The sequence below is a fragment of the Phasianus colchicus genome, chromosome 5, assembly GCF_987193195.1.
Source record: "Phasianus colchicus chromosome 5, bPhaCol1.hap1.1, whole genome shotgun sequence".
NCBI lineage: Eukaryota > Metazoa > Chordata > Aves > Galliformes > Phasianidae > Phasianus > Phasianus colchicus.
The window spans coordinates 6,614,073-6,639,355 of NC_143440.1; the positions used below are offsets into that span (position 1 = coordinate 6,614,073).

General features: G+C 38.6%; 1 protein-coding gene across 11 annotated transcripts in view; it reads left to right on the forward strand.

The window, feature by feature from the left end:
• LOC116237891 (leucine zipper protein 2-like) overlaps window positions 1-25,283 on the forward strand; it is a 169,964-nt gene that overhangs the window by 15,679 nt on the left and 129,002 nt on the right. For 4 of the 11 annotated variants that reach the window (XM_090140241.1, XM_090140240.1, XM_090140243.1 and 1 more), the window contains exons 3-5: window positions 7,966-8,048; window positions 9,039-9,106; window positions 16,652-17,005. In XM_090140241.1, the coding sequence (XP_089996367.1) occupies window positions 16,944-17,005 (62 nt within the window). In that variant the 5' untranslated portion in view covers window positions 7,966-8,048; window positions 9,039-9,106; window positions 16,652-16,943. The other 7 variants (XM_090140239.1, XM_031607318.2, XM_090140246.1 and 4 more) reach the window with 4 other exon arrangements.

Here is a 25,283-nt window from a genome sequence, read left to right on the forward strand (position 1 = left end):
TGATTCTATGATAAGATGGTGGACTTGATTACCGTGATAACTGATATGTGTTAACTTCTGTCTTTTTCTTAACAAACCACAAACAAAGAGGAATAGCTGTTCTGCCACTTTTTCATGCAGTCATGCATGACATACTTGTGTATATGTGAATTTCCATCAGAAATTCACAGATAGATACATAGGCATATTAAAAAGAATTTTGGAGATATCACTAAAAAAATCCAAAAAATAATTTCACTTTCCTAGAGTTAATAGGCATGTCTGCAACACTTGAAAGCCAAATACAAGCTATAAAAATAGTTTTATAGACTTATAATAGATCAGTACATTTTGGAATTAAAGGATAGTTGCAGCAGGAAATACTCCAATCATCAGTGACCGCAGTTTTTTATCTCTGTTATAGCTATAATTTCCTAAAATGTTGGCTAATGATTTGATGTGTTAACTCCACAATACCAGACTGTTTGTAGACTCCTTTAACCAAATAATTAAGAAATGATGAGGTTTTTTTACCCAAGGTGTTTGAGACTGATGAAGTACAAAAAGAAAAATACGTCCCTCAGTATCAGAGGACTTGAAAACTAATGAAGATGAAATAAAAAATACAGAAAGGATAATATACTGAAAGTGAAGCATGACAGAAAACCCACAGTGGTTCATGTAGCCATGAAAGAAATATACTGACTGTCAGAATCCAAGGTCCTTTGGGAAAAAAAAGTAGTATGAAAAAGATCAATAACTAGCAAGGAAGTCTGCAATTGCTTTCTAACTTTGTGGAGTCTACCTGACTCTTCCATACAGGAATCTAGGGAGAAAACTCATGTTCATTAGTCTGAAAAACCTGTTTCAAAAGTTCTTTGACATTTTACTCATTTTCTCTACAGAGTGGATATTGGATCACTGCCTTATTTTTTGCAACGTAAAATGATCAATGACAATATTGAGGTGATTCTGGCTCACAATTGCTTTTCTCCATTGGGTTTCAGAGAAATGAGTGTGAGATTTGCACTTGTAGGACCTTTTGATCCTGAGAAAAAATCCTAATGATGAACACAGTAAGCTGTTGGTGTAGTATGAGCAAACACAGCCTGATGTTCTCTATGCTTAACTTTATGACTAGGTAGCAGAGGGTGTTCTGAGAGCAAGGTGAAACATTTGAAAAGCAAAGATGAAAAATGAATTTTCCATTGATAACTTTTTCCTTCTCCTGAATTCTCACTGGGATTTGAGCACAAGTTGTCTATTAACATCAGTAGGCCTAGGCACCTAGGGATGCTTCCTGTTTTTCTTCAGTAGTTATTGGGTTAAGAAGTACAGCAGTCATTTGTTACAGTTATGATCAAAGCATAAACCTTAGAGATCCTGACATTAATAAGGCTAATTAAAGTAACTTTAGCTAAAATTATAGTTACAAAATCTTTACTCAAATCTTAGATTTGTATGAATATGTATATGCATGCACACCTCACTAATGGTTACTTTCTGTGTTTTTACCAATTAACAAATGCCTTCTGTACTTGTTTTAAGATTATCACAGAAATTTACACTTGCATGTAAAAATCTCCCTGGGAATTACTTGTCTGCTTTTTAGGGCTGGGGGACAGAATAAGCAGAAGAGGAGAGGGAAAGAAGAACTGACAGGCAATTATACTGAAATTTGTATTTGTACAGACTAATCCAGCTAAATTTAGGGAGTGGGGGAGACCACCTTTCTGTACCTGATGGTACAGTTACACTGAAAGCATCTGTTGCTTACTCAGATGATTTTCAAGTACACTGTGTTTATGATGGTATTTTTGTGCAGATGACCAAGTTGCTATGGCTCTGCCAAGGAACTTACACAGCAGTGTTTGTTCCTCACCACCTGCTGCTTTATGAGCAGCAAGACAGAGAGCTGGTACATGGTTGAGGAGCATGAATGCTCCGAAAGGACAATGGCTAAGGAAGGAAAGCAAAAATTATGTGAATCACGTACTGTATATGTCATTAGTAACCTGCAGGTTGCATTGGGAAAATACACTGCAAAGCTGGATGAAAAATATAAGCGGTATTACTTACTTTTATTTTAACTTATTCAATCCATATTTCTATATAGAGCTCACTCAGTTAAGGCAAAAAATGGCAGGGTTTTGAATATATAATTTCAGAATATTTACATTTGCAGATCACTGGGCTTCTCCAAATATTTATAATTATTTTTCCTTTGAAAAAAAAAAAAAGATATGCTCTCATTACAAGACAGATGTTCGTGGTTTCGTGGTTGTTCATTAGTCTGCTATCTAGCATAATCCTGTCTGTTGCCTTGTTTGGAATTAGGGCAGCTGCTTTAATGGGGGCAGAATAGCACTGGTTTTCTAAGTAAAGAACATGCAGGTACGCAGCATCTGAAGCTCTTCCTCAGCCCCATCTGCTTCTATCAAGAGCTGTACTGAAATGCAGCTTGAGCACCTGAAATCCAGCAAAGCACTGCTCTGCTTGCGGTGGAAAATAGTTGTCAAACCTGAATTTTTAGAAACTTGAGCAAAATGGGCAAGTGGTTTCAGAAAGCACTTACATACTGGATAAAGGTATCCAAGGATATAAGACCTAAACTTGTGCTCTAAGCCATGTTTATGTGTGCACTCTGTGTTACTAGCTTCTTTGCTAAGGGATAGATCACTCATCAGCATAGGTGGATTCCATAGTTGCAGGAAGCCTAATAGCTCAGGAGATCAAAGTGCTACCTAATGGAGCTCAGTAGTTTATTGCATTTTTAAATGAGCATATATTTCTCGATTATTTTCTTCTTCAAAAAGTATAAAATGTCAAACTTTATGGAGTAGAATTAAGTTCTTCGGTAAGGAAGAACAGCATTAATATTGGAGTTGAGTTGTTGTGTTTTTAAGGCGATGTAATATAATTCCCTTTAGTACAAATATAGACAGAATAAATGCATCAGTTGACATGTTGAAGCCACCATGGTTACCTAAGTAATCCAATCTTTACTTGCTTCAAAGTTTCTGCAGTCAGGCTTGGTTAAGTCTACTGAAGCAAGAGCTCTGAAAGTTTGCACTGAAAGGTTGGGGAGAAACAATAACATAGTGTTCAATGTGAGGAAAATCTGTAATAGCAGAAATATTTGTGCTCACGGGCTCTTGTCCTGATGGGGGACTTCAACCATCCGGACATCTCTTGGAAAGACCACACGGCAAGCTGCAAGAGGTCCAGGAGGCTCCTGGAATGTGTTGATGATAACTTTCTGGTCCAGGTTTTGGACAGACCGACCAGAGGTGAAGTGTTGCTGGACCTGCTGCTCACCAGTGCGGAGGAAATAATTAATGGTGTTAAGGCTGGAGGCAGCCTGGGCTGCAATGAGCACACCCTGGTTCAGTTTGTGATCTCGAGGGATGTGGGTCTGGCGAAGACTGGCGTCAGGACCCTGAACTTTGGGAGAGCGAACTTTAAGCTGTTCAATGGACTGTTGGCCGAGATCCCCTGGGATGCTGTCTTTAAAAACAAAAATGCTGAGGGGAGCTGGTTACTCTTCAAGGATGCCTTCCCGAGAGCACAAGAACTCTCCATCCCTGTGAATAAGAAAGCAGGCAGAGGAGGTAAGAAGCCGGTATGGCTCGGTAAGGACCTGCTGGGCGTGCTGAGGGTGAAGAAAAGTGCGTACAAGTTCTGGAAACAAGGGCATGTCACCTGCGATGAATACAGGGATGCCATCCGGATTTGCAGATATGGGATCAGGAAAGCCAAGGCGCAGGCAGAACTGAACTTGGCGAGGGACATGAAAAACAACAGGAAGACTTTCTACAGGTACATTGGCCAGAAGAGACAGGTCAAAGCGAGTGTACCTCCTTTGGGAAATGTAAAAGGAGAACTGGCTTCAACAGATAAAGAGAAGGCTGAGGTACTGAATGAGTTCTTTGCCTCGGTCTTCACTGGCGGCCAGGATTCCAGTACTTCTCCCGTCCCTGAGCCCTGCATCCCTAAACCCCCAGGTGGGGACCGGGGTGGTAAATCCCCCCCCACTGTGAGGACAGAGCAGGTCCGAGACCGCCTCATGAGACTGAATGTGTACAAGTCTATGGGGCCGGATGGCGTGCATCCCAGGGTTCTGAAGGAGCTGGCTGAGGTGGTTGCTGAGCCGCTCTCCATCATATTTGAAAAGTCGTGGCTGTCAGGTGTGGTCCCGGATGACTGGATGAAGGGTCACATCACTGCCATTCACAAGAAAGGGAGCAAGGAGGACCCAGGGAACTACAGGCTGGTGAGTCTCACCTCTGTGCCTGGGAAGATCATGGAACAGATCCTCCTGGATGACATGCTTGATCACATGAGGAGTGGGCGTGTGATCCGAGACAGCCAGCACGGCTTCACCAGAGGAAGGTCATGCTTGACCAATCTGGTGGCCTTTTATGGTGGAGCGACGGCATTGGTGGACAAGGGAAAGGCGACTGATGTCATTTACCTGGACTTGAGCAAGGCCTTTGACATGGTCCCCCACCACACATCCTTATCTTCAAACTGGAGGGATGTGGATTTGATGGGTGGACCACTCGATGGATAAGAAACTGGTTGAAAGGCCGCAGACAGAGGGTGGTCATCAATGGCTCTATGTCCAGGTGGAGGCTGGTAACGAGGGGTCTGTCTTGGGATCGGTGCTTTTAACATCTTCATCTACGACATCGATGATGGAATCGATTGCACCCTCAGCAACTTTGCGGACAACACCAAGCTGAGTGGTGCGGTTGACACAGTTGAAGGAAGGAAGGCCATTCAGAGGGACCTCAAGAGGCTAGAAAGGTGGGCCCGGGTGAACCTGATGAGGTTCAACATGGCAAAGTGCAGAGCTTTGCACTTGGGCCGGAGGAATCCCAGGCATCCCTACAGACTGGAAGGAGCGGGCCTTGAGAGCAGCCCTGTGGAGAAGGACCTGGGGGTCTTGATAGATGAAAAACTTAATATGAGCCAGCAGTGTGCCCTTGCGGCTCGGAAGGCAAATGGTATCCTGGGCTGAAGGAATAGGGTGGACAGCAAGGAAGGGAGGTGATTGTTTCCCTCTACTCTGCTCTTGTGAGGCCCCATCTGGAGTACTGCGTCCAAGTGTGGAGCCCCCAGTACAAAAAAGACAGGGAGCTGTTGGAGAGGGTCCAGAGGAGGGCCACAAAGATGATCAGGGCACTGGAGCACCTCCCCTATGAGGACAGGCTGAGGGAGCTGAGCTTGTTCAGCCTGGAGAAAAGAAAGCTGTGGGGTGACCTCATTGCAGCCTTTCAGTACCTAAAGGGAGTCTACAGAGGGGAGGGGAACCAACTCTTTGAAAGGGTTGATAACAGCAGGATGAGGGGAAATGGTTTTAAATTGAGGGAGGGGAGATTTAGGTTGGATGTCAGAGGGAAATTCTTTACAGAGAGAGTGGTGAGGTGCTGGAACTGGCTGCCCAGAGAGGTTGTGGATGCCCCGTCCCTGTAAGTGTTCAAGGCCAGCTTGGATGGGGCCCTGGGCAGCCTGGTCTAGCATTAAATGGGGAGGTTGGTGGCCCTGCATGTGGCAGGGGGGTTGAAGATTCATGATCCTTGAGGTCCCTTCAACCCTGGCCATTCTGTGATTCTGTGATATGGTTTTAACACACTTGTGCTCAATGCTGTTGAAGATTCTGTAGCAGGTTGTAGTTGAAAGTTGATGCCAATGGGGAGATTTTAAAGAAGTATTGAAGAGGATAAAGGTCATTATAGTTCTACTAGGAAGGTTTTGGTAAAGGAAGGGATTTTCTCTACAGGATGGCAAACACAAAATGGAAAGCTTACTCAAATTCTGCATATTGTGGTTCTCTACCATGTAGTCTGCTATCAAATACAATTTTGATGGGCTTCCTGTTGCTGCCTACAGTGCTCTGCCAGATTGTAATTAAAGGTAATTATATGCTGAGTTTGTGACCTGCGAAACCTGTTCTTGCTGTTAAAATCTGTCAGAATCAACCTCAAATTAAGAAACTACAATCAGAAAGTCTTGCACCATGAAATACTAAAGTTCATTAGTATGAAAGTATAAAGATCAAGGAAAAGACAGGAAAGCTGTCGGAGGATTTAACTACTTAATATGGAACATTACACATTGTCGTCTTCCTTATGGGAATGAGTAAATTAAAGAATACCACGAGGTATTAATTTGCATTTCTTAGATATGTGCCACTTTCTGAAGTTATTCACTTTAAAAAACTTTCCATTATAAAATATTGATTAAAAACTTAACATTTAGACACATCAATCTAATGAAAAGAATTAGCTCAAGGATCATTTTATATATATTTTTTATATAAGACGTGATTTAATATACTGTAGAGGGTAGCCATATAAAATGTCATGGTTTGTCCTAGATTAATAATAAATCTCAGTAAAAAAGCTCTAATAATGTGTTGAATGAGTTAGTCATTGTTGAATGTGTTCTGTTGTGGGTAAAGGTCACCATCCAGGATGGTCTCTGCAGTACAAATTTTACGCTGATATTTCTTTTATGCTTTAGAAAAGGTAAATAAACCCTTCTATTACTTCCTAGCTATACATTGAACAAAGTTACATACTAATATATTGCTGCATACTTCAGTTTCCTTATCTTGACAACAGGCTCATGTTTCAGGGAGTCATACACACACAAAAAAGTCAGTAGTGATGGCTAGTTAGACGTAAGCCTGATAGTTTGAAAAGGGACACAAGGACTGTGGTGTTTCATTGTAAGGCTCCGGTAGCATGATAGCTGATCCCTACGCTCCAGAAGTCTCTGCTCATTTTTTTTTTGCTACTTTTAAAAACAAAAATGAAAAAAAAAAAAAGAAAAAAAAGACTTCCATTATACTTTCATCACAGACGAAATAAAAGGCTGAAAGGTAAGAGGAAATATGTCAGATTTTATTTGTAGGCAATGTGCTTGTCAACCATTAGAATTTGTTTTTTTGTTTGTTTTGGTTTTTTTTGAGAACAGCAACAGAAAAGCAATTTACCCATGAATGTTTTTCTTACTTTCCTTAATTTAATTTTCCCATTTAAGTAATCTGCAATAGGGCAGATTACTTCTGCTGGGTACCTTGGCTACAAAAACAAATAAGTAAATAAATAAATAGCTAAGATAGATAGTCTCTCAGCTACTTATTTCAAAAGATGAAACAGCATTCTGCATTGAATTCAGAGGGATTTGCCCCGAGAGTCTCAGAATACAACCTTATAAAGATAGAGCTGTAACTGCCAGAAAAGTGCTTGGTTTTTGTTGGTGTTGATCTTTTTACTGAAGTCGATGCTGAAAAGTGAGTATTAACACAAACTCAGGTGAAAATATAGGAGCAGATGGTTCTGAATTCATAGTGGTATTGTATGCTTAACCTGTGCAGAAGCTGAAACATGTCTTTAAGTAGAGCTTCAGGAAAAACTCACCATCAGTGGAGTGAGCAATATGTTGTCACTTTTGAAGTACTGTCTGAATGTACTCAGTCTTCTTGTCTGGTAGTGGCTTAGGTATGCAACTCAAGTGCCATTAAAGTATAGGTTGAATGGGGCGCTGGGCAGCCTGGTCTAGTACCAGATCTGGAGGTTGGTGGCCCTGCCTGTGGCAGGGAGTTGGAACTTGATGATTGCTGGAGTCCCTTCCAACCGAAGGCATTCTATGATAATGTTTTATATCATGGTAGGTACTGTTGTTTGATGTGTTATTTTTCTCGGCTTAGGCAAGAATGTAGACAAAGTTTTTCTAGTGAGTTACACTGCAAAATGCTTTTGCTATAGGTTATTAATGAAATGCAAGCGTGCTTAGGCCATCAGCCTACCTTATGCAGAGTTCAAATAAATGACTTTTTTTTTAAATACTGGGATTAAAGAATAGGATTTGAAGGCTCGCATGTGTATGCCATCTTGCATGCTGTGCTTTAATGAGATCCCTGTAGCACAGCCTGGTTGTAATGGAAAAAATCATATCCATTCTCTTACCTTCCAGTTTCTGGAATACATGCTAGACGTATGGGCTATTGCAAGAACTCATCTTGCTTGAAAGAAATGCTGCAATCATCCAGATATAAGGTGAATGCTTAGAGCTTTTCTTTTAGCTATGTACCCTTACACAGTCCTTTGTGTCATTCTTTTACTCTGCTATAGCTTCACAGATTAATATGGGCCTATTTTCCTTTTGCTACAAAATTAGGTTAGAGAGTAGCGATGGGAAAGAAAAAAGCATGTGTAGAGATGATAGTGCTGTGGTCCTGGATTACTCTGCAGGGATTCAGCCTTCTAAGTTACATAGCATTTTTAACAGCTTTTTGATTTACATGAACATAATTTTACATTCTACTCATTCTAAAGAAGTGGGGGCAGTATTGGAAACCTGTTGAAACCCCTTCCCTTCCCTTCCCTTCCCTTCCCTTCCCTTCCCTTCCCTTCCCTTCCCTTCCCTTCCCTTCCCTTCCCTTCCCTTCCCTTCCCTTCCCTTCCCTTCCCTTCCCTTCCCTTCCCTTCCCTTCCCTTCCCTTCCCTTCCCTTCCCTTCCCTTCCCTTCCCTTCCCTTCCCTTCCCTTCCCTTCCCTTCCCTTCCCTTCCCTTCCCTTCCCTTCCCTTCCCTTCCCTTCCCTTCCCTTCCCTTCCCTTCCCTTCCCCTCCGTTCCCTTCCCTTCCCTTCCCCTCCCCTCCGTTCCCCTCCCCTCCCCTCCTGTTCCCCTCCCCTCCCCTCCTCTTTGAAAAGTACCTTCTTCCTCCCTTTCCTTTTTTGGTGGTGTTGGAGAATTCAATGAAAGATTCTTTAGCTATTTCAACAACGCTGATTGAAACTAAAATATAGTGACTTTGTAATTAACAAAGTGTCCAACTTAATTATAATAGCACATTTCAATATTGCTAATATTTGTGAAGTAGATATCAACCAATACATGGACTGGCTTTAATTTGAAACTTTTAGATCAGTAAAGAAAACTAGAAGTTGGAGTGTTATGAAGCCTTTTAGGCCATAAGGGTTTTCACAAGCTCAGTATCTCAGTTTGGAGCTGAAATTTTCACTGTATGTTTTACTTTTCACTGTAGATAGGATCACAGATGGCTACAGAGAAGTACAGATGCTGTTTTCCTACTGTGGTTCCCTGCACAGTGAGGTAGGCATATGTAGTGACTTAATATCTGAATTTTTTCAGATAAACAGAACAGAAATTTCCCTGTCATACTTGACTGATGCTTTATGCTGTTCATTACAGTGTATTTGTATGGAGTGGTTTAAGTTTTAAATTATTAATGGTATGTGCCTTAAATCTATATATATGCAACTAATACATGAAATTAATTTGATGTTGTGGTAGTCTGACAAAACAGCTTCAGACTTTGTGTTTAAGAAGATGCAATTGTTCCATTATAGTGTAGAATCTACAAGAATTTTTAACTGTGCAATTATAACATAATAATAGCATGACGGTCTCACTGTTGAAGTAATGTAGTTGTTTTCCCTGAGTTCCCATTAATTCTGTATTAATGACATTTTGATCCAATCTTGATAGTATAATTGTAATGCATGTCATATCTAACAAAATTTGAGTTATATCTGCATTTCCCTTAGCTTCTCAAAAGCTAGATATTTAAAATAGTATAACAGAAAACAGTTTGAAATATTAGGAAATTCTTATTCTTTCATCAGGGAAATCTAGTTATCAGTTAGAGCCTTACTTCATTCCTCCTTTCTTGAGAGAAGTTATGCAGACTCCTTCTGGGGAAGGGGATGCAGAGGCATTTGGTATACATCACTGGTGCAAATGAGATCGTGTAAAGTCTTCTGTTGTAGCTCTGTGGAAGGATGCCGTGGAACATTCTCCACTGTTCATAGTCTATTAAAATATCCTCTATTTGACCATAAGAACACTCTAATTACTTGTGTGTCATGAAACAACACAGTAGAACAAGTATAGAACTAAGTGGAAAACATATTTATGACCATCATGAATAGCTATAACAATTTCAGGATGACAAAATAAAAGTGTAGTTTATGCATGTGTTTTGTATGCTGTTGGTAATCAAGTTTCATTTTATTGAAATATCCATTTATACTTTTGTCTGAAACTACTCATGGTATGTCACATGAAACTGTGAATACTTACTGTAATGTGGAATTCCTTGTGAGAGTCTTATCAATAGTAGCTGCTGTGTGATTTACCCCACACCAAATGACTCTTTACATTGTAAGTTCCCAAAGGGTATTAACTTGTGTGTTAACTTACCAAAAATGCTTAAGTACTTCGGTTTATACAAGTTTCAGTAGCATGGCCATCAACTCTGATATTCGCATCATCAGGGTGGGGATATTTTTAAAGTTAAAGACAGAAATATAGTAATGATTAAAGTCTGTCTTGGATGACATTCAATCTCATTAAAAGACTGCACGCTTAATAAGTGATCTAATTAGATCCATTTCTTGTTGTTGTTGTTTTGTTTAATAATTGATCGTGGGTTAGGGTCCAAATATAGTACAGGGAGAGAAGATCTTTTCTACATGTAAGTATGGGTACCTGCCATCCTGTTTTAAATTAAGGGGGAGAAGCAGCGAGGAAAGTTTTAAATGACTACAAATATTTTGAAGAAGGGATCTTCAATCAGTGACTGCATTTCTGAGAGAAAACTTTGTGATGTTTTAATGGAACAGTGCTAGCTGGATTCATGCTCTCCTAAATATGTTATGTTCTCATTAAGAAAAGATTTCTTGAAAATTTCTCTGATATAATAAAAAACATTCTGTTTTTCAACAATCAGACATATTTAATATATATATATATATATAAAAGCATTAGAAGAATTCTCTTGAACTCCAGAGAGACTTTAAAATTAAAAAGCAATCAATTTAAAATGCAAGCAACTTCTTAAAGCATCTCTTAGTGTACTTCAGAGGTGGGTTGAGGCTGATACCTAGAAAAACACATCTAACGTGGAAGAAATGAGAATGGTTCCCAGCTTCTCCACAGCTATTCCGATGTCATCGAAAAAGTCATTTTTGAGACTTAATTTATTATTTTGTCCAGGAAGTTTATCAGTAGCTTTTGTTATAAAAGTCACTTATGCAGTCTGGCTTTATGTATTAAGGAAGGAAATATTTCCAAGTCAAACAGTAGTTATTTAAGTACTTGTTTGTGGATTGTCGTATCGCCTTTGCATGCCCATATTCTTTCTGTCTTCAGTTTCTAATACATGCTAACTTCAGCAGTCTTGAATTTCGGACTGAGATGGCAGATTTGCCCTGAGGTGTCCATTGGATGTTAAGCAAACCTCAGCTCTGAGATCTAAAAAAGGAAGAAAGTTCAGAAGTGAACAACTGCTGCCTGGAACAGTTTTCTGAAGTGTTCTAACTCCTTTTTTATAATGACCTTGGTGGGTCTGATTGCTTTTTGTGACTTAGATTTCAGCTTATCTAGCAATGAAATGAGAGGGCTTTCTGTAACCTTGAACTTGGTGTACTGAATACCACGCAGTCTAAATATACATTGTACATGACAGCATCTACAAGTTCTAAGTATTAGATGCATAAGGGCAGCAACTTTCATAATAAAATAAAAATTTAAAAAAAAAATGGTGTTTTCTTAGTGCTAAATAATACGTTGCAGGTTGTTTGTAGATGTTAAGGGGCTGATCTACTTCCTCTGTTTACACAACTTATGAAGCAAGAAGCGAATCGGATTTTTCCTAGTGCTTTTTCCTTATACTACTCTCCATTTAGTGCACAGATTGTAAATTTACAAATGACACTGCTGGTTCTGTGATTATAATAGGTAAGTCCAGATATTTTGGGGTGAGTTGGCATTGCTCTTGTTTTCTATTTTCTGAAATTCCTAGAGCTTCTCATTGTTATGTGCAGTGGTTGGATCAAGACTTGCTGTTGTTGTTTCTGGAATTACTGTAGCTCTAACACTGCATAAAACGTAGGCCTCCAATGGGTAGCAAAGCTAGGTAGACCAGGTATGGTAAGCATTCATAATCATTGCTGTTTTGAATAGTGGAAAAAGAGGTTTCCAAGAATGATATCAAGCTGTTCTTTCTTTTCAATAATTACACATCTGTGAAATTGCTCATTTCTCTGCACTTCAACAGCAGACCTCTGTGGGCTGCATGTATTTACTAAAGGTTCACAGGATAATTTGTTCTGGAAGTAACCTACTCAAAGCAGAGAGAGCTAGGAGGTTAAATTTCTGTAAATTTATTATTCTAAGAAACTTCTGAATTGGGTTGTTCTTAGGTATAGAAAGAGCTCTCTTGGAAATCTCTTAAAATTATGCACTTTTACCTGAAACACATGCCTTTAAAAAAGAAACTGGTAGAAACTTCCATGTTTTATGAACTTAGGACAAGTCTTTTCCCATGCAGACAAGTCACTGAGGCTCCACCATTCAGAGCAAACGGATTCCCAAAATATTTATAAAAGCATGTCTTGAAGCTTGAACAGTGAATCAGTCACTCCAGACTATTATCTCACAAAGTGATCATTGCTGATGTGTCAGGTCTCAGTCAGGAGTGTTAATACAACTAATGCATGCAGTTTATGCATGAGTTTATGCTGACTGGGTTTGTACATGTGGCAATGAAATATTGGGCTCAAGTACACGGCAATACTTCACCCTGAAACTTATGCTTTGCCTTCCTATTTTGATAAGAATATTTTGCCTTTTGGCAGCTTAACAGATGTGCTAAGATTTTAATTAAATCAACCAGTGTTCCCTAAGGCAGAAGAATGGCCTATTGGGTGATAGAAGAACAAGCAAATGGAGTGGGAAAAGCAGGAGAAAAAGTGGGAAAAGCCATGCTGAATCTGTTTTTGAAGCTAAAGTGATATCACTTTTTTGAGGGAAGAGATATGTGAATGGAATTTGAAGTGAGGTTGAATGTTGAGTAGGTATTCAGACCTTGGTAGCTGAGAATCCATGAAAGAGAGAGCTTCTGGATTCTGTTTTAGGTAAAAAAAAAGATTAAAAAGAGCTTTGTTTTCATAGCCTGAGTTTTAGAAATCTTTGCCATTCTTTTTTCTACCTAGGGTTTTGTAAAATTAGATTTTGTCTTCTGACTATTTATTATGATTCAACTACTTTAGATTGACATAAATTTACCGACTCTTGGTCTTCCATCCTTCCAGAAGAAACAATTCTCGCAAGCAAACTCCTGGGTCACTTACCTGTAAAGGTCAATGCTCCTGATCTGTTTTATAAACATAAAAAAACATATCTGACTTAGAAACTACAAGTGGCAGAGGGAGACAGACTCCTGTTGATAACATTAATTGTCCTTTGATAAGGTAATATGAGGGTGATGGGTGCTTAAGGACAAGGAAACACAGTGATGTCTCAGTCCCCTGCAAAGAAGAGAAGGTGGCTTTTCTTAAGTCTCTTGTCTGTTTTGCTTCTGTTCAGCCAGCACTGCTATTCCAGAACTACACTCACGGATATCTTGCATTGTTGAGCTCAGAGATGTGCATTAGCTAGCTCATAGCAATTATCCTTAAGAAATGCTCTTTTGTGTATTTCCTCTGTTATTCAATGTGCTGTTTATCAGAGTTGACTTCCAAGATAAAATTCTTACACGGAAACTTGGTGCCTAGTCTTTATATAGGATATTACATTTCAATCTTGAAATGTATGAAGTTACTTTTCTAGTTACCCATAATGGTTCTACAGTTCAACAAAAACCCATGGGTAGATGCATTTGTATGTGCATGCGTGCATTCATACATGCATGAGATAAAAGCCGACGCTCACTGAATTGCAGTGGTGATATGGTATTTACATCATAATACAGTGTGCTTTATAGAGCACAGGCCATGTAATTGGGATCGTTGAGTTCTGCTTGTACTTTGCCTCAGTTGTAGTCTTTCAGTAATTACTATGATAAAAACATAAGCCATCTCAGTTGTAAAGCTCCCTGAAATAGAATTCCTTACGTTTGTCCAAGCGTTGTGCCTTCATCCTTCTAAGACTTCCATCTTGACAACTTTATTGTTCTACAGCAGGAAATGTTAATGGTCTTTCATATTATGTTTATGGAAGCTTCTACTAGCACATATACATTCGAGAAACTGAGTGTCACATCATTATGCTGTAATTCCTTCTTTTTTCATACTATTTTTAATTCCAATGACTAAAAATAAAATAGGAACCCCAGCTAAAATAGTTGCTACATGAATAAAGGCAGAAGTGAACGTCTTACTGCTCTGGCAAGCTTTGTACTGTATTTGCAAATGGTGACAGTTGATTTATATTCTTCCCTAAAGTAGGCAATGATACTCCCATACACAGTGTATTTAGGCAAACTTGCAAAAGTTTGTGTGACAAATAGTGTGACTTGGCACTTCTAAGGAAGATGCTGTTTTTGAATTTTGCAATAGTAGTTGCAATGTTTTGTTCTTATCTGTACTTTTCTTTGTAAAAGAGCACATATAATCATCTTAATTCTTTTTTGCTAAGCTAGGAGTAATCATGTATTTAATAAGACTGCCAATAAACATAAGCAAAAAAGGCAGAATGTTTCACTGTGAGTGAAAATACAATATTTATTGAGTTCTGCATTTCTAATGCCTTTATATAGAATATTTGTATCTAACATGTTTGAAGCTGTTATACATCAATATGTGATCTCCCTTTAAACAGCACCAACAGATTATATAAAGCTAAGAAAAGCTACCAACCATTTTAAAAATATAAATATGATTCTTTTCTTAAGATGCACTTAGTACTTTTTAAAATGTATCTTCTCTTAAAAAGAAAAATAAAATGGAAAAGACCTGAACCCAAATTCTCCAAAGCTCAAGATTTAATTCAGTTACTTGTGTTTGAGGAATAAAAGGATTTCTCATAAAAAATGTTTTCTCATGTCTTCAGACAAATGGATTGAGTACAATCAAATCTAACAGTAGTGTCTGAGGTTAAGTGCCTAAGTCCTTACTTACACAAGTTTGTCTCTTAAAAATGCAGCTATTCTTAGTGGGCATGATGGGAGTGGATTGAACTTGGGTTTGGTGATCTTAGAGTTGTTTTCCAATCTTAATGACACCATGATGGTAGTTGAAGCTGCTCATCTTCTTGAGCATTTCTTTTCCCTTGCAAGCGGAGTGAGAACCTGGAGCTGAAAGCAAGACTCCCTATTTCTCATCCCCTTCCTCAAAAAATAAAAAAGAGTAACAGCTAAATTAAAAAATAATTCCTTCTTTTACAAAATTCCATGAGATTTGTTAAACTTACATATATGCAAGTTTATATATGCAAATAGCATATATGTACACCTGCCTTCTTCCATGCTGTATGTGTGGGCATGTAAAGAAAGGATGCAGGAAGTTGATATGTGTGCATGAGGTGTGTGGTAGCCTGGGAAGATTTTTTTTTTTTTTTTCTGGAAGAAAAAATGAGAAGCTGACTGCACTTTTTATGACCCTTTTACTGTTCTGTCATAAATATCCATGGCAACATGACTGTTTCTTTCATGCTGGTATTGTATCATCAAAATAACAATAAACATGGATTTAAATTAACACGGTCGAATAGAACTTGCAGCAAAGTGTGTGTTAATGCAGTTCTACTCGTCAGGAAAGGAACACTGTTGTTGGAATACAGAAGTTTTCAGACATTACTTTACTCTCTCTTTTTTTTTTTTTTTTTTTTTTGGCTACTTATATTCTTTTTCTCTCCACTCCCTCTCAGTTCATTGTCTAGTGTGTGTAACTTAATTTGTCAGTTCCATCTCTATGCCACGTGAAGCCTTAATAAGGGTCAAAACTAATTTCAGAAAGGTTTCCATTCATTTCAATCTGGAATCTCTATTGGCTTTGATACAGCCCAAAACGATTCCTCAAACAACTGAATGCAATGATACACCAATGTACATTGTATAAATTTTTATTTTATGGATGTGATGCATAATGTCGTTTCTGGATGACTTTCATATGACCGGACAAACAAATAGATAAAACTCCCTCTTCTAATTATCAGATCTTGCTCGCTTATAGACAGACTTGCTTTTTCTTTTTTTGTGCTACACAGAAAGTTAATTTTTGTTTTGATATTCTGTTATTGTCACTGTCCTTGGAGGTGTTCAAGAAACGTTCCGATGTCGTACTATGGGACATGGTTTAGTGGAGAATACTGGTGGTACAGGGATGGTTGGACTGTATGATATTGGAGGCCTTTTCCAGCCTTGGTGATTTTGACTGTTGCATGATTTGCCATCCAACAAACTTCACTTGTGACAGAGTAAGGAATACTTAAAATGAAAACATTTGCAATTAACAGTCAGCTTTATTTTGTATTTTTTAAAATCAACAGTAAGATCAGATGAAATAATAAAACAGGATGCTCTGAAAGTCTTGTGAGATTCTTCTGCTGCTGTATGGTTTTTAGAGGTTATATCAATGTTTTGAAATAGCATTTTGGAAACTGTTGCCACTTTTCAACTTGGTGTGGCAGTGGGGTGAATGCATATCTAACTGACGTAATGATTTGTGAATTCTTGCTGTGCAGAGGTGATATCTCTCCAGATCCAGTCTGTCAGGCTGATTTGTTACATGGTGCCTCCTTCAAGCAGTCATTGCCTCTGTACCACAAATCTTGTATAGATTCACTTTAAACAAATTTAGACTCCAATTAGGAAATGCTGATGTTATTTTCATTCCCTTTTCTATCTTCTTCCAGGCGGAATCCCTGAGCCCTGCTCTGCCATAACCTCAAAGCCAGCTGCTGCCTGCCGTCCCTCCCCATCCACCACTACGAAACCCTCCAGGACGCGGCTGGAGGCAGCGCGCTGACTGATCGCCTCGAGCAGGCTGTGGGCTCGCAGCAGCAGCTCGCTGCCTCTGACATCACTCACGGAGCTCACATCCCACTCCGAGCTCCGTTCGTTAGTCGGTCCATCGGTCGGTAGAGGAGGCAGGAGACGCTGCGAAGAGGATCGGTGAGGAACAGAACGAAACAGAGGGGCTACATCATGAAATTCTTCCCTGCTTATTACTTGCTGCCTCTTTTTCCTGCGCTGGTCTTCAGTGCTAGGTGAGTACAGAGAGCTATTTTGCTTACAGTTCTGTTCTGTTTGCTGTTTATTCGTTTAGACTGGGGATTTGCAGGAGGAATAACACTGGTTTCAGCTTCTGCTGGGAAGTTTAAAGCACGGGTATCTTTTTTGATTCTTGTCTGCCCCCTCCCTCTCTTGATCCTCTGAGGCATGCTGAATCTTTTATGTGTTGTTTCTGGGTTTTGTATGTTCTTAGTTAAAGAGCTGCTCCTGTATAAGTTGACCCTCTGCTTATGAGATGAAACAGGACAGGGAACAAATATAAACTCCATCTGTGTCCATATTGCTCCATATGCAGCAATAGAATCATAGACTCAACATTGCTGGAAAAAACCTCCAAGATCATTTCCCCATTAAACCATGTCTCTTAGTACCACATCTAAACATTTCAAATAGCATGGGAAATAAGGAAACCAAATGCTGAAGTGGATAATGTGCTAATATTTTCCCCTACTGAGTGCAGAAAAACAAACCCTTCAACAGTCTTATCCCAGCTCAGGCTTTTGCATCCAAACAGAGACTTATAGCTTATCTTCTTTCCAGTGAAATACAGGTGAGGTGTTGCAGTGTTATCTCAATGCCAGGAAATGTTGAAAAGTTCCTGCAATCCAGCAGCACTCCTTTCTGTGCAAGTACAGCATGTCACAAGAAAATACAAACAAAACCTACTGCAAACTCAAAATAAAAACTGTTCTGAAATGCAGTGCTCTGATAAGATAACATGCGTTGCACAGTTGCTTAGAGATAGTATGTTGTCTGTTCTGTGGGCATAACATGTTTAGCCAGGGGAAAATACAGCTTATACACTCTATCCCATTGTCTTGTTTAGAGAAGAAGAGTAAATGCTGGGTGCAGAGTAGATGTGTCCTAATAACACTGCTCGCAGTTCAGGCTTCTTAAATTCCCATTGCTTGACAAAAAATTAACCTAAATTTTAAGCGTGACATTTTTCTGCTGTGCTATTAGTACCCAATCAGCTTCTAAGTCCATAAAGCACATTATCAGAGGATGCGTGCATTGGTAGGAAAATGCCTGATAAGGCATTTGTTCCTATAGTTTTTTTGTTTGTTTGTTTTTTCCTGCATGTTTCAAGCCTTAATTATTCATAGAGTTTCAAAAAGAAAGTAAGGTGGGGCAGGAGCACCTCTCAGTGCATATGCAAACACAGGGCTGTGAAACTGTAAAATCTGAATGCAGGGAGAAGTGAGGAGTATCATAATGCTTCAATTATTTTACTACTGCACTTTTTTTTTTTTTTTTTTTTTTTTTTTTTGAGGGAGGTGATGGGGTTGTGTATGTCACTTTTATTTTTCTGTAATGCTTGTGGTTTAGAAACTATAGAGCCAGTCAATATAAACAACTCCAATGCTCTTTGAAATATAAAACTCAGAGGAGAATTGCAACAGACTGATTCAATAGGTTTCCTTTCTGATTTAATAAGCAGTCTAAGGAAACATTCACTAGCAGCCAAGCGTGAAACTTGTGAATTTAGATTAATAGTTCTAACTCATTTAGAAGTAATATATTCTTTCCTAAATTATGCCAAAGTTGAAGAGGGAAGGAAGTACCAGGGCAGTACAGAAACAAGTTTGCATCTTGCACAGGTTTGCACAAAAATGTAGTGAAAAGAAGTATGGGAAGTTGCTTCAATTTTTCATACGTTACAGGTTTTATGAAAACTGAGATAAATGACTCATTGAGTGCTCAGGAGATGAATCTGGGAAAAAGGCCTCTAGTACCAAACCCAAAGAACATCCCTAATTGAGGGAGGGAATGTGAGACTGTCCGCTTAAAATTCTGCTCAAGCACTGTTTTGTGTTGTGAAGTTTTGCTTTTGTGATACCATCCTGTAGCACAGGACACTGATGCTCTGCTGTAGTTCTGGTGATTTATAAGACTGGAGGTATTGCACCATCCTGGTCAGCAGCTGCCTTCAGTCACTTGATTCTTAACTGTCTGCATAGAACTTTGAGTCATTTTTCAACAGCACGTGATAGAAGCTTAAAAAAATGATACAGTGCTAACAATAGATTATTCTCCTTCAGCAGAAGACACTGCCTGTAATTTGTAGCAGTCAGTATTTCTTGGGAACATATGGTTAATGCATTAGCTAGACCTGAACATAACAGGATCTTAGGAGCAGTTGTGTGAGCAAAAAGCAGAATCTAATATCGTGCTGTGTGAAATTGCTTAGCTAAGGAAAAGCACAGGCCTTGTGGTGCAGAAAGTTTTCCACTGTGATTTTTTTCCTTCCCCTAAGTTTATAGAGAAGCGAAGCACCGCTAGTTAATATGTTGATGCTGAAATCAGTGAACACAGTATTTAATGCAGATGCGGACAACTGAGGTTTTTTCTTCCTTATCTTATGTGATGTTATTGTCTTTGCCTCATGTCATGGTTTCATACCTTCAGAAGACATCAGCACGTCCTCAAGGCTAATTGTAAACAAATAAATTGACAAGTAGAACTGCATTAACACACATTTTGATGTACTTTATGGTACTGTTAAGAAGACAAATGTGGTTTTTAAGCTTGTGTTCAGTATTAATTTCTGATTTTCAAAATGGTACTAACATCTTGTCATGGTCTTAGACCATATAAATGAACCACATGTCTATTACATTAGAGAAAGTTCATGTTCTTAAAATGAACACTTTTCGGTATTGCGTAGACTTGGTTTTCATAGAATCATAGAATCACCAAGGTAGGAAACGACTTCCAAGTTCATCCAGTTCAACTATCCACCTGCCACCAGTATTTCCCCACTAAGCCATGTCCCTTAGGACAACATCTAAATGTTTCTTGAACAACTTTTGATGTGGCTTTGAGAGTCAGTTATTACTCTGAATAATATTTTAATTTTCTTTGTACTGCTGAAGTGGTAATAAGATTGAGGTATACTTGCCTGTCCAGTTAATGATTTGTTTGGATGGAAATAGTAAAAATTAATGCTTGGAGTCCTACAAAAAGTTAAAGAGAATACATTTTTGAAGCTGAAATTACTATTCTAAAGCTTGTGTTTCCCTGTCTGTTTTCAGATTTCCTTGGACCGTTTGGTTTGGGCAGATGTAATGCAATGGTTGTATACGTGTTATTTTTTCAGACTACACTGAAGACACCTACGGAAATGAGTCCTACAGAACCAAGCATTCAATAAGTGCACATAGCGTATAATAGGCAAAGGATCTTATTTTGTCTGTGTGCTTTAATGGATGCAGATGCTTAAGCCTTCTGACAAGGAAAAATACTATTTGTGGAAGAGAATAATTACATGAAGTTATTCATTTGGTTTAGTAACTGAGATCTGCAGCACTGATTATCTTGTCGAAAGAGTCTTGCTTGTTTTAAGCTAGAAGGAGTGTTTTCGATGTATTAATTAAACATTACAATTAGAAGATCAGGTATTTAAATCAGCAATGTTTTTGTTGCCCAAATGACAAATATCTGATTCACTAGAAGCATCTTGGTGTGAAGCAATATTGGTATTTTTGTCTAAGACAAGTGCCTAAGAGACAGGAATTTTCTGTCCACGCATAAAATTTGCCAGATGCAAAATTGGATTGAAATAGAATTTTATAGTTGAGAATAAGCATAGGATGCATTTCCATAATAATATTAATAAAACTAAGCAGCAACTTACTAAATGGCTGTGCAAATACCAGGGTTGTGAAAGGCAGAATTTGTATTCTTTTCATGTCAGTGAAATGGCTGACGCTTTTTTTCTTAATGGTGTAACAGAGTGACAGCCTTATGAAACCAATGTGAGAAGGCAATCTAGAGTTCAGTGTCTTCTGAAGAAATACTACCTTTGTTTTTCATTAGAATAAAAGTAGTGTGCCCATTTCTGGTAGGTGGGTGTTTCTTAATGCTGGTATGTGTTTTGGTTTGTTGTACTCCTATTGTTGGAAGAGATGTAAATAACTTGAACTCACTTCCTCTATGAAATATGAGAACCTGACTCAAATGCTTGCTTTTTCCCCATACTGTATGTTCGATGTCAGCTATTTTCTTTAAAGCATTTGTTGGTTTTGGTAACTTCTTCTAAAGTACATAAGAATACTGGTATCTTTCTTTCAGATAACATTGTTTGAAGGACTTCGTCTGAGCCTTGATGATGGGTAAACGTGAACGTCTTTGACATTACTATACCGAGGGTCATGGAAAAGGAAAGAAATGTTGAAAGAAATCGTGTTGGTTTTTTCTTTTTTTCTAGTTCTTAAACTGTTGATCTTGGAAATAGGAACAGGTTGCCTAGGGATATGGTTGATGCCCTATCCCTGGAGACTTTCAAGGCAAGGCTGGATAAGGCCCTGGGCAATCTGATCTAGCTTTGGAGTTCCTGTTCATTGCAGGGGATTTGGATTAGATGGCCTTTGGAGATCCCTTCCAATTCTAAGGATCCTATGATTCTATTCTATTAAACACTCTGTGGGCTATGAACAGATGTTCAAAGTGACTTTTTTGCTTAGACAGATAGGAGAGTAGAAAGAACCCTGCCCCTTCCTAGATTTTGAGGTGGAAGAGTAAGACTTGCTTGTGGTGATGTCCTTGTCTGTAACCACAATACTGATATGCCCTTGCACAGGTGGCTGAAAGCAGCCCCCCCTTCTGGGATCTTAGGCTGAGGTCTAGCAGCATCCTTCCTTTTCCCCATGACTCTTAGTGAACTGAAGGGAAAAAAAGAGTTTGATGTAGACTACTTTAGCATTTTCACGTAAGCTGGGTGGATAACAAAGATTGTTTTAATATTGCGCTTTTTGAATACTTTCAGAAATGCAAGGGCGTTGACTCACCCCTGTGTCACCTGCTCAGAATTCCTTTCACACTTACTTTAGCCATCTGAGTTTTCTAGTCTGCAGAATTATTCTTGTTTCTATCAAGCATGTATGATTATGCATAGAAGGTTGACATTTTGCAAGTACTTGGTTTGTAGAAGTGTCATTCAGCATATGACATGCAATCTCATTATACCTTTGCTGTGGGCTGTGTTTAAAAACAAGGAGAGGAGTTTACTTGTGGTATAGCTCCATTATTTCTAAGAATGTATTTGGCTCAATTTTATTATTAATGCGTAAGTGAGGGCCCAAAGCAGCAAACCAAGTGGTTTCACTGTTTGGTGAAATAAAGCCCCTTCTTTCTTCTAGGAGAAGTTTTGAGCTTTGGTTTTATTAAAAGAAAAAGAAAAAAAAAAAAACAGCAGAAAACACCAAACTTGAAAAATAAATAAATGCCAAATAAATAAATAAAATCACACCAAAATTGTACAACAACAGCAAAATAACAAGCAACCAAACCAAAAAGAAGCCACTGGGCTTGTGATTTAGTGCAGAGGTGTTCAAGATAGTTTTCAAACAAGGTAGGTGGGGCACATCCATCTTTCAGAGAAAAGTAAAGCAGGACCTGCTAGGGGCAGACTGCTTGGCATCAGAATGAATTTGCTTAAGGCTGATCAGAGAGTTCCTGTGCTTGCACTACAGTTTACTATGTAGATAGATATATTCTTAATGTCAGCCTTATGCAGAACGTTTATTTCTCTGTGGTTGCAATTTGTTTACATTGGCACAACCACAAATTTAATATGTTTGTCTCCCACTCAAAGTGAAAGGGTAGAAAAGTAGTATATCCGGACAAAACTTAAAGTTTTTATGAGATTATATGCTCTGATGGTGGGGCTAGTTTCTGAAGAAGAGTAATAACCTCGGAATTGCTATGCTTTAAATGTTTTATTTCAGACAGTAAGATAGCCCAGCAAAGTACTCTACAAATGTAAGCCATCAACCTAAGTTAGAACTCCAGATAGCCTGTCTCTATTTGGTCAGAAATACTATAAAATAAATTATTTTGAGGTATTTATGTTATATTAAAAAAAAAAAAAAAGGAAAAAATAAGGGGAGTAGAAGAAAGGATGATGCTAAAAAAAACAGACAAACAAGAAAACAAAATAAAACAACAAAAAAACCCATACCCTTCAGGAGTAACTTATTTTACATTTGATCTAACTATGGATAGAATTTTTAAGTTCCATGCAATATCAGTTAAATCTCAAGGTTTTCTAGAATTCAGTCTTAAAAATGTAATATAATGATTGGACTTCTGGTTGTTATGCTATGTATAATGCATTTCTGCTCAGGACACTAGCAGTAGAGATGCTTTTGAAATTTCCAATGTCTTCTTTGTTTTCAGGGAAATTGTAATTGACACTTCACTGTTTTTCTTATTTATTAGTTCAGCTAGGTCTGGATTTATATCCAGATATCAAAGTAAAGTTGAAATCCCTCCTTCTACAAAAATGCATTTCATATTGCTTCTATGTTTAACAGAAACCTGTTCCCAGACAGTGATCCTTATGATATACCAATTTGCAGACAAATAAATCTCATTTATACAACTTGTCAGAAAGTGTTTCTCCTCGTTGTCTGGTTTTGCACACTGGCTATCTTGTAAGGTCTGTAAGTATTTTCTGAATGGAAGACAAGCAATGTTTTTGCCAAAAAGAATAAAGATATTTCAGACTATCCTTCAATCTCAGTATTGTGCCAAGGCTTAAGATGTTATATTTGTTATATTTGCTATTTCGAACTTACAGGAGTGGCAAGCGTCTTTTAGGAATGCTGAGGAATAATTTGGAAAATATGACGTTGCTTCAAATAGTGTCTGAACTGTTCTCATCTTCTTATGCTGTTACTCACCCACCTTCTTGCTTTACGTCATTCACTCCCACGTTTATTAATCCTTACTGCATATTAGAGGGAGCACTAAAAGAAACATTGCTGACATCTCTGCTCTGTTTGCTGAAACATACTGTTCTTGAATACAAGAGAAATTAATGTCTAGGATTTTTGAGCTGAAGAAATAAGTCTGTGGAATTGCTCGATATTTTATTTGTTAGTGTTGATTGACAGCATCTATGGAAAGCTGCACAGGGAAACGTCAAATTCCTCATGTGTTCTGTCTCCACGTGCTGAGAAGATAAGGCCAGCATGCTGCCAGATGCTGTATTTTACCCAAATTGTTAATTATTCCAGCCATTTGCATGCTTTTATTCTTATGAATGCTAATGTTTTGTCAGTTTACATTCACAGCATCCTTGTGGGGTATAGGTGGGCTTGTTCCTCATTTGCAGAGTAGGAAAGTGGAAGCTCATTAAAAACCAGACTTGCTGGCAGACAAGTTGCAGTGTTAAAAAGAAAAGAATGCATTTACTGAATTCCATATGACTGCAGAACTGGCACTTTCCCCTTTTAGTTGGAGGTGGAACTGCAGAACATTCCTCTAACATCTCTGTATGGACTTTTTGAGGTTATCACACTTCTGTTAAGCACCATTGCTGCACCTTTGGAGCCTTGTTGCTTTTTATGATGGTGGGACTGTACCAGTGGACAGGGGAAGAGCCACTAATGTCATCTGTCAGGACTTCAGTTAGGCCTTTGACATGGTACCCCACAATACCTTCTCTACAAATTGGAAAGATATGGATTTGATTGGTGGATCGTTCAGTGGATGAGAAACTGGTTGTGAGGTCATACCCAGATAGTGGTGATCAGTGGCTCCATGTCCAGATGGAGACCAGTGACAAATGGTGTCCCACAGGGGTCAGTACTCAGGCCAGTGTTCTTTAACATCTTCATAAGTGACATAAACTGTGGAATTGAGCACTCCCTCAACAGTCCTGTAGTCTCACTATAGTGTAAACCTTTAATATCTTTGCAGGAGCTGTTATGGATCTTTGTAAAACTTGGTTGAATAGTGAAAGGAGGCAGGAAGGAGACAGATCACCAGGTCTTATAGGTCATAAGAGAAAGGTTGTTGGTTACTGGTACCATATATGTGAATTCACAGTACCTGATTTTTTTTCTTTTCAAGTGCTTCTGTGACTTTGTTGGTGTGAATGACAACAGAAGTAAGCAATGTGACTTTTTCTTGGAACCAGTGAATTGGAGGACTGGGAGTGACAGTAATCACAGTAATACACTGTGCCCACTTGATTTATGCCTTATGGTAAGGCTTTTATTTTTTCCCGTTCCCATCACATTTGAATGATTTTGCAGTTGCGTTCTATTTTTTCAGACTAGCCTGTGGCAGTAAGCAAGAAGAAGAAAGTGAGATTTTATTGAAATGTAGATGACAAAAGAAAAATGTGTGAAAATGGAATTGGCAAGACTCTGGAAAGCAGATGTGCTCTGGGTGGCTTCAGATTGGCTGTTGTGGAAGTTAATTCCTGCTGACGCAGCATAGTGAAATGTGTGCTCACTATGC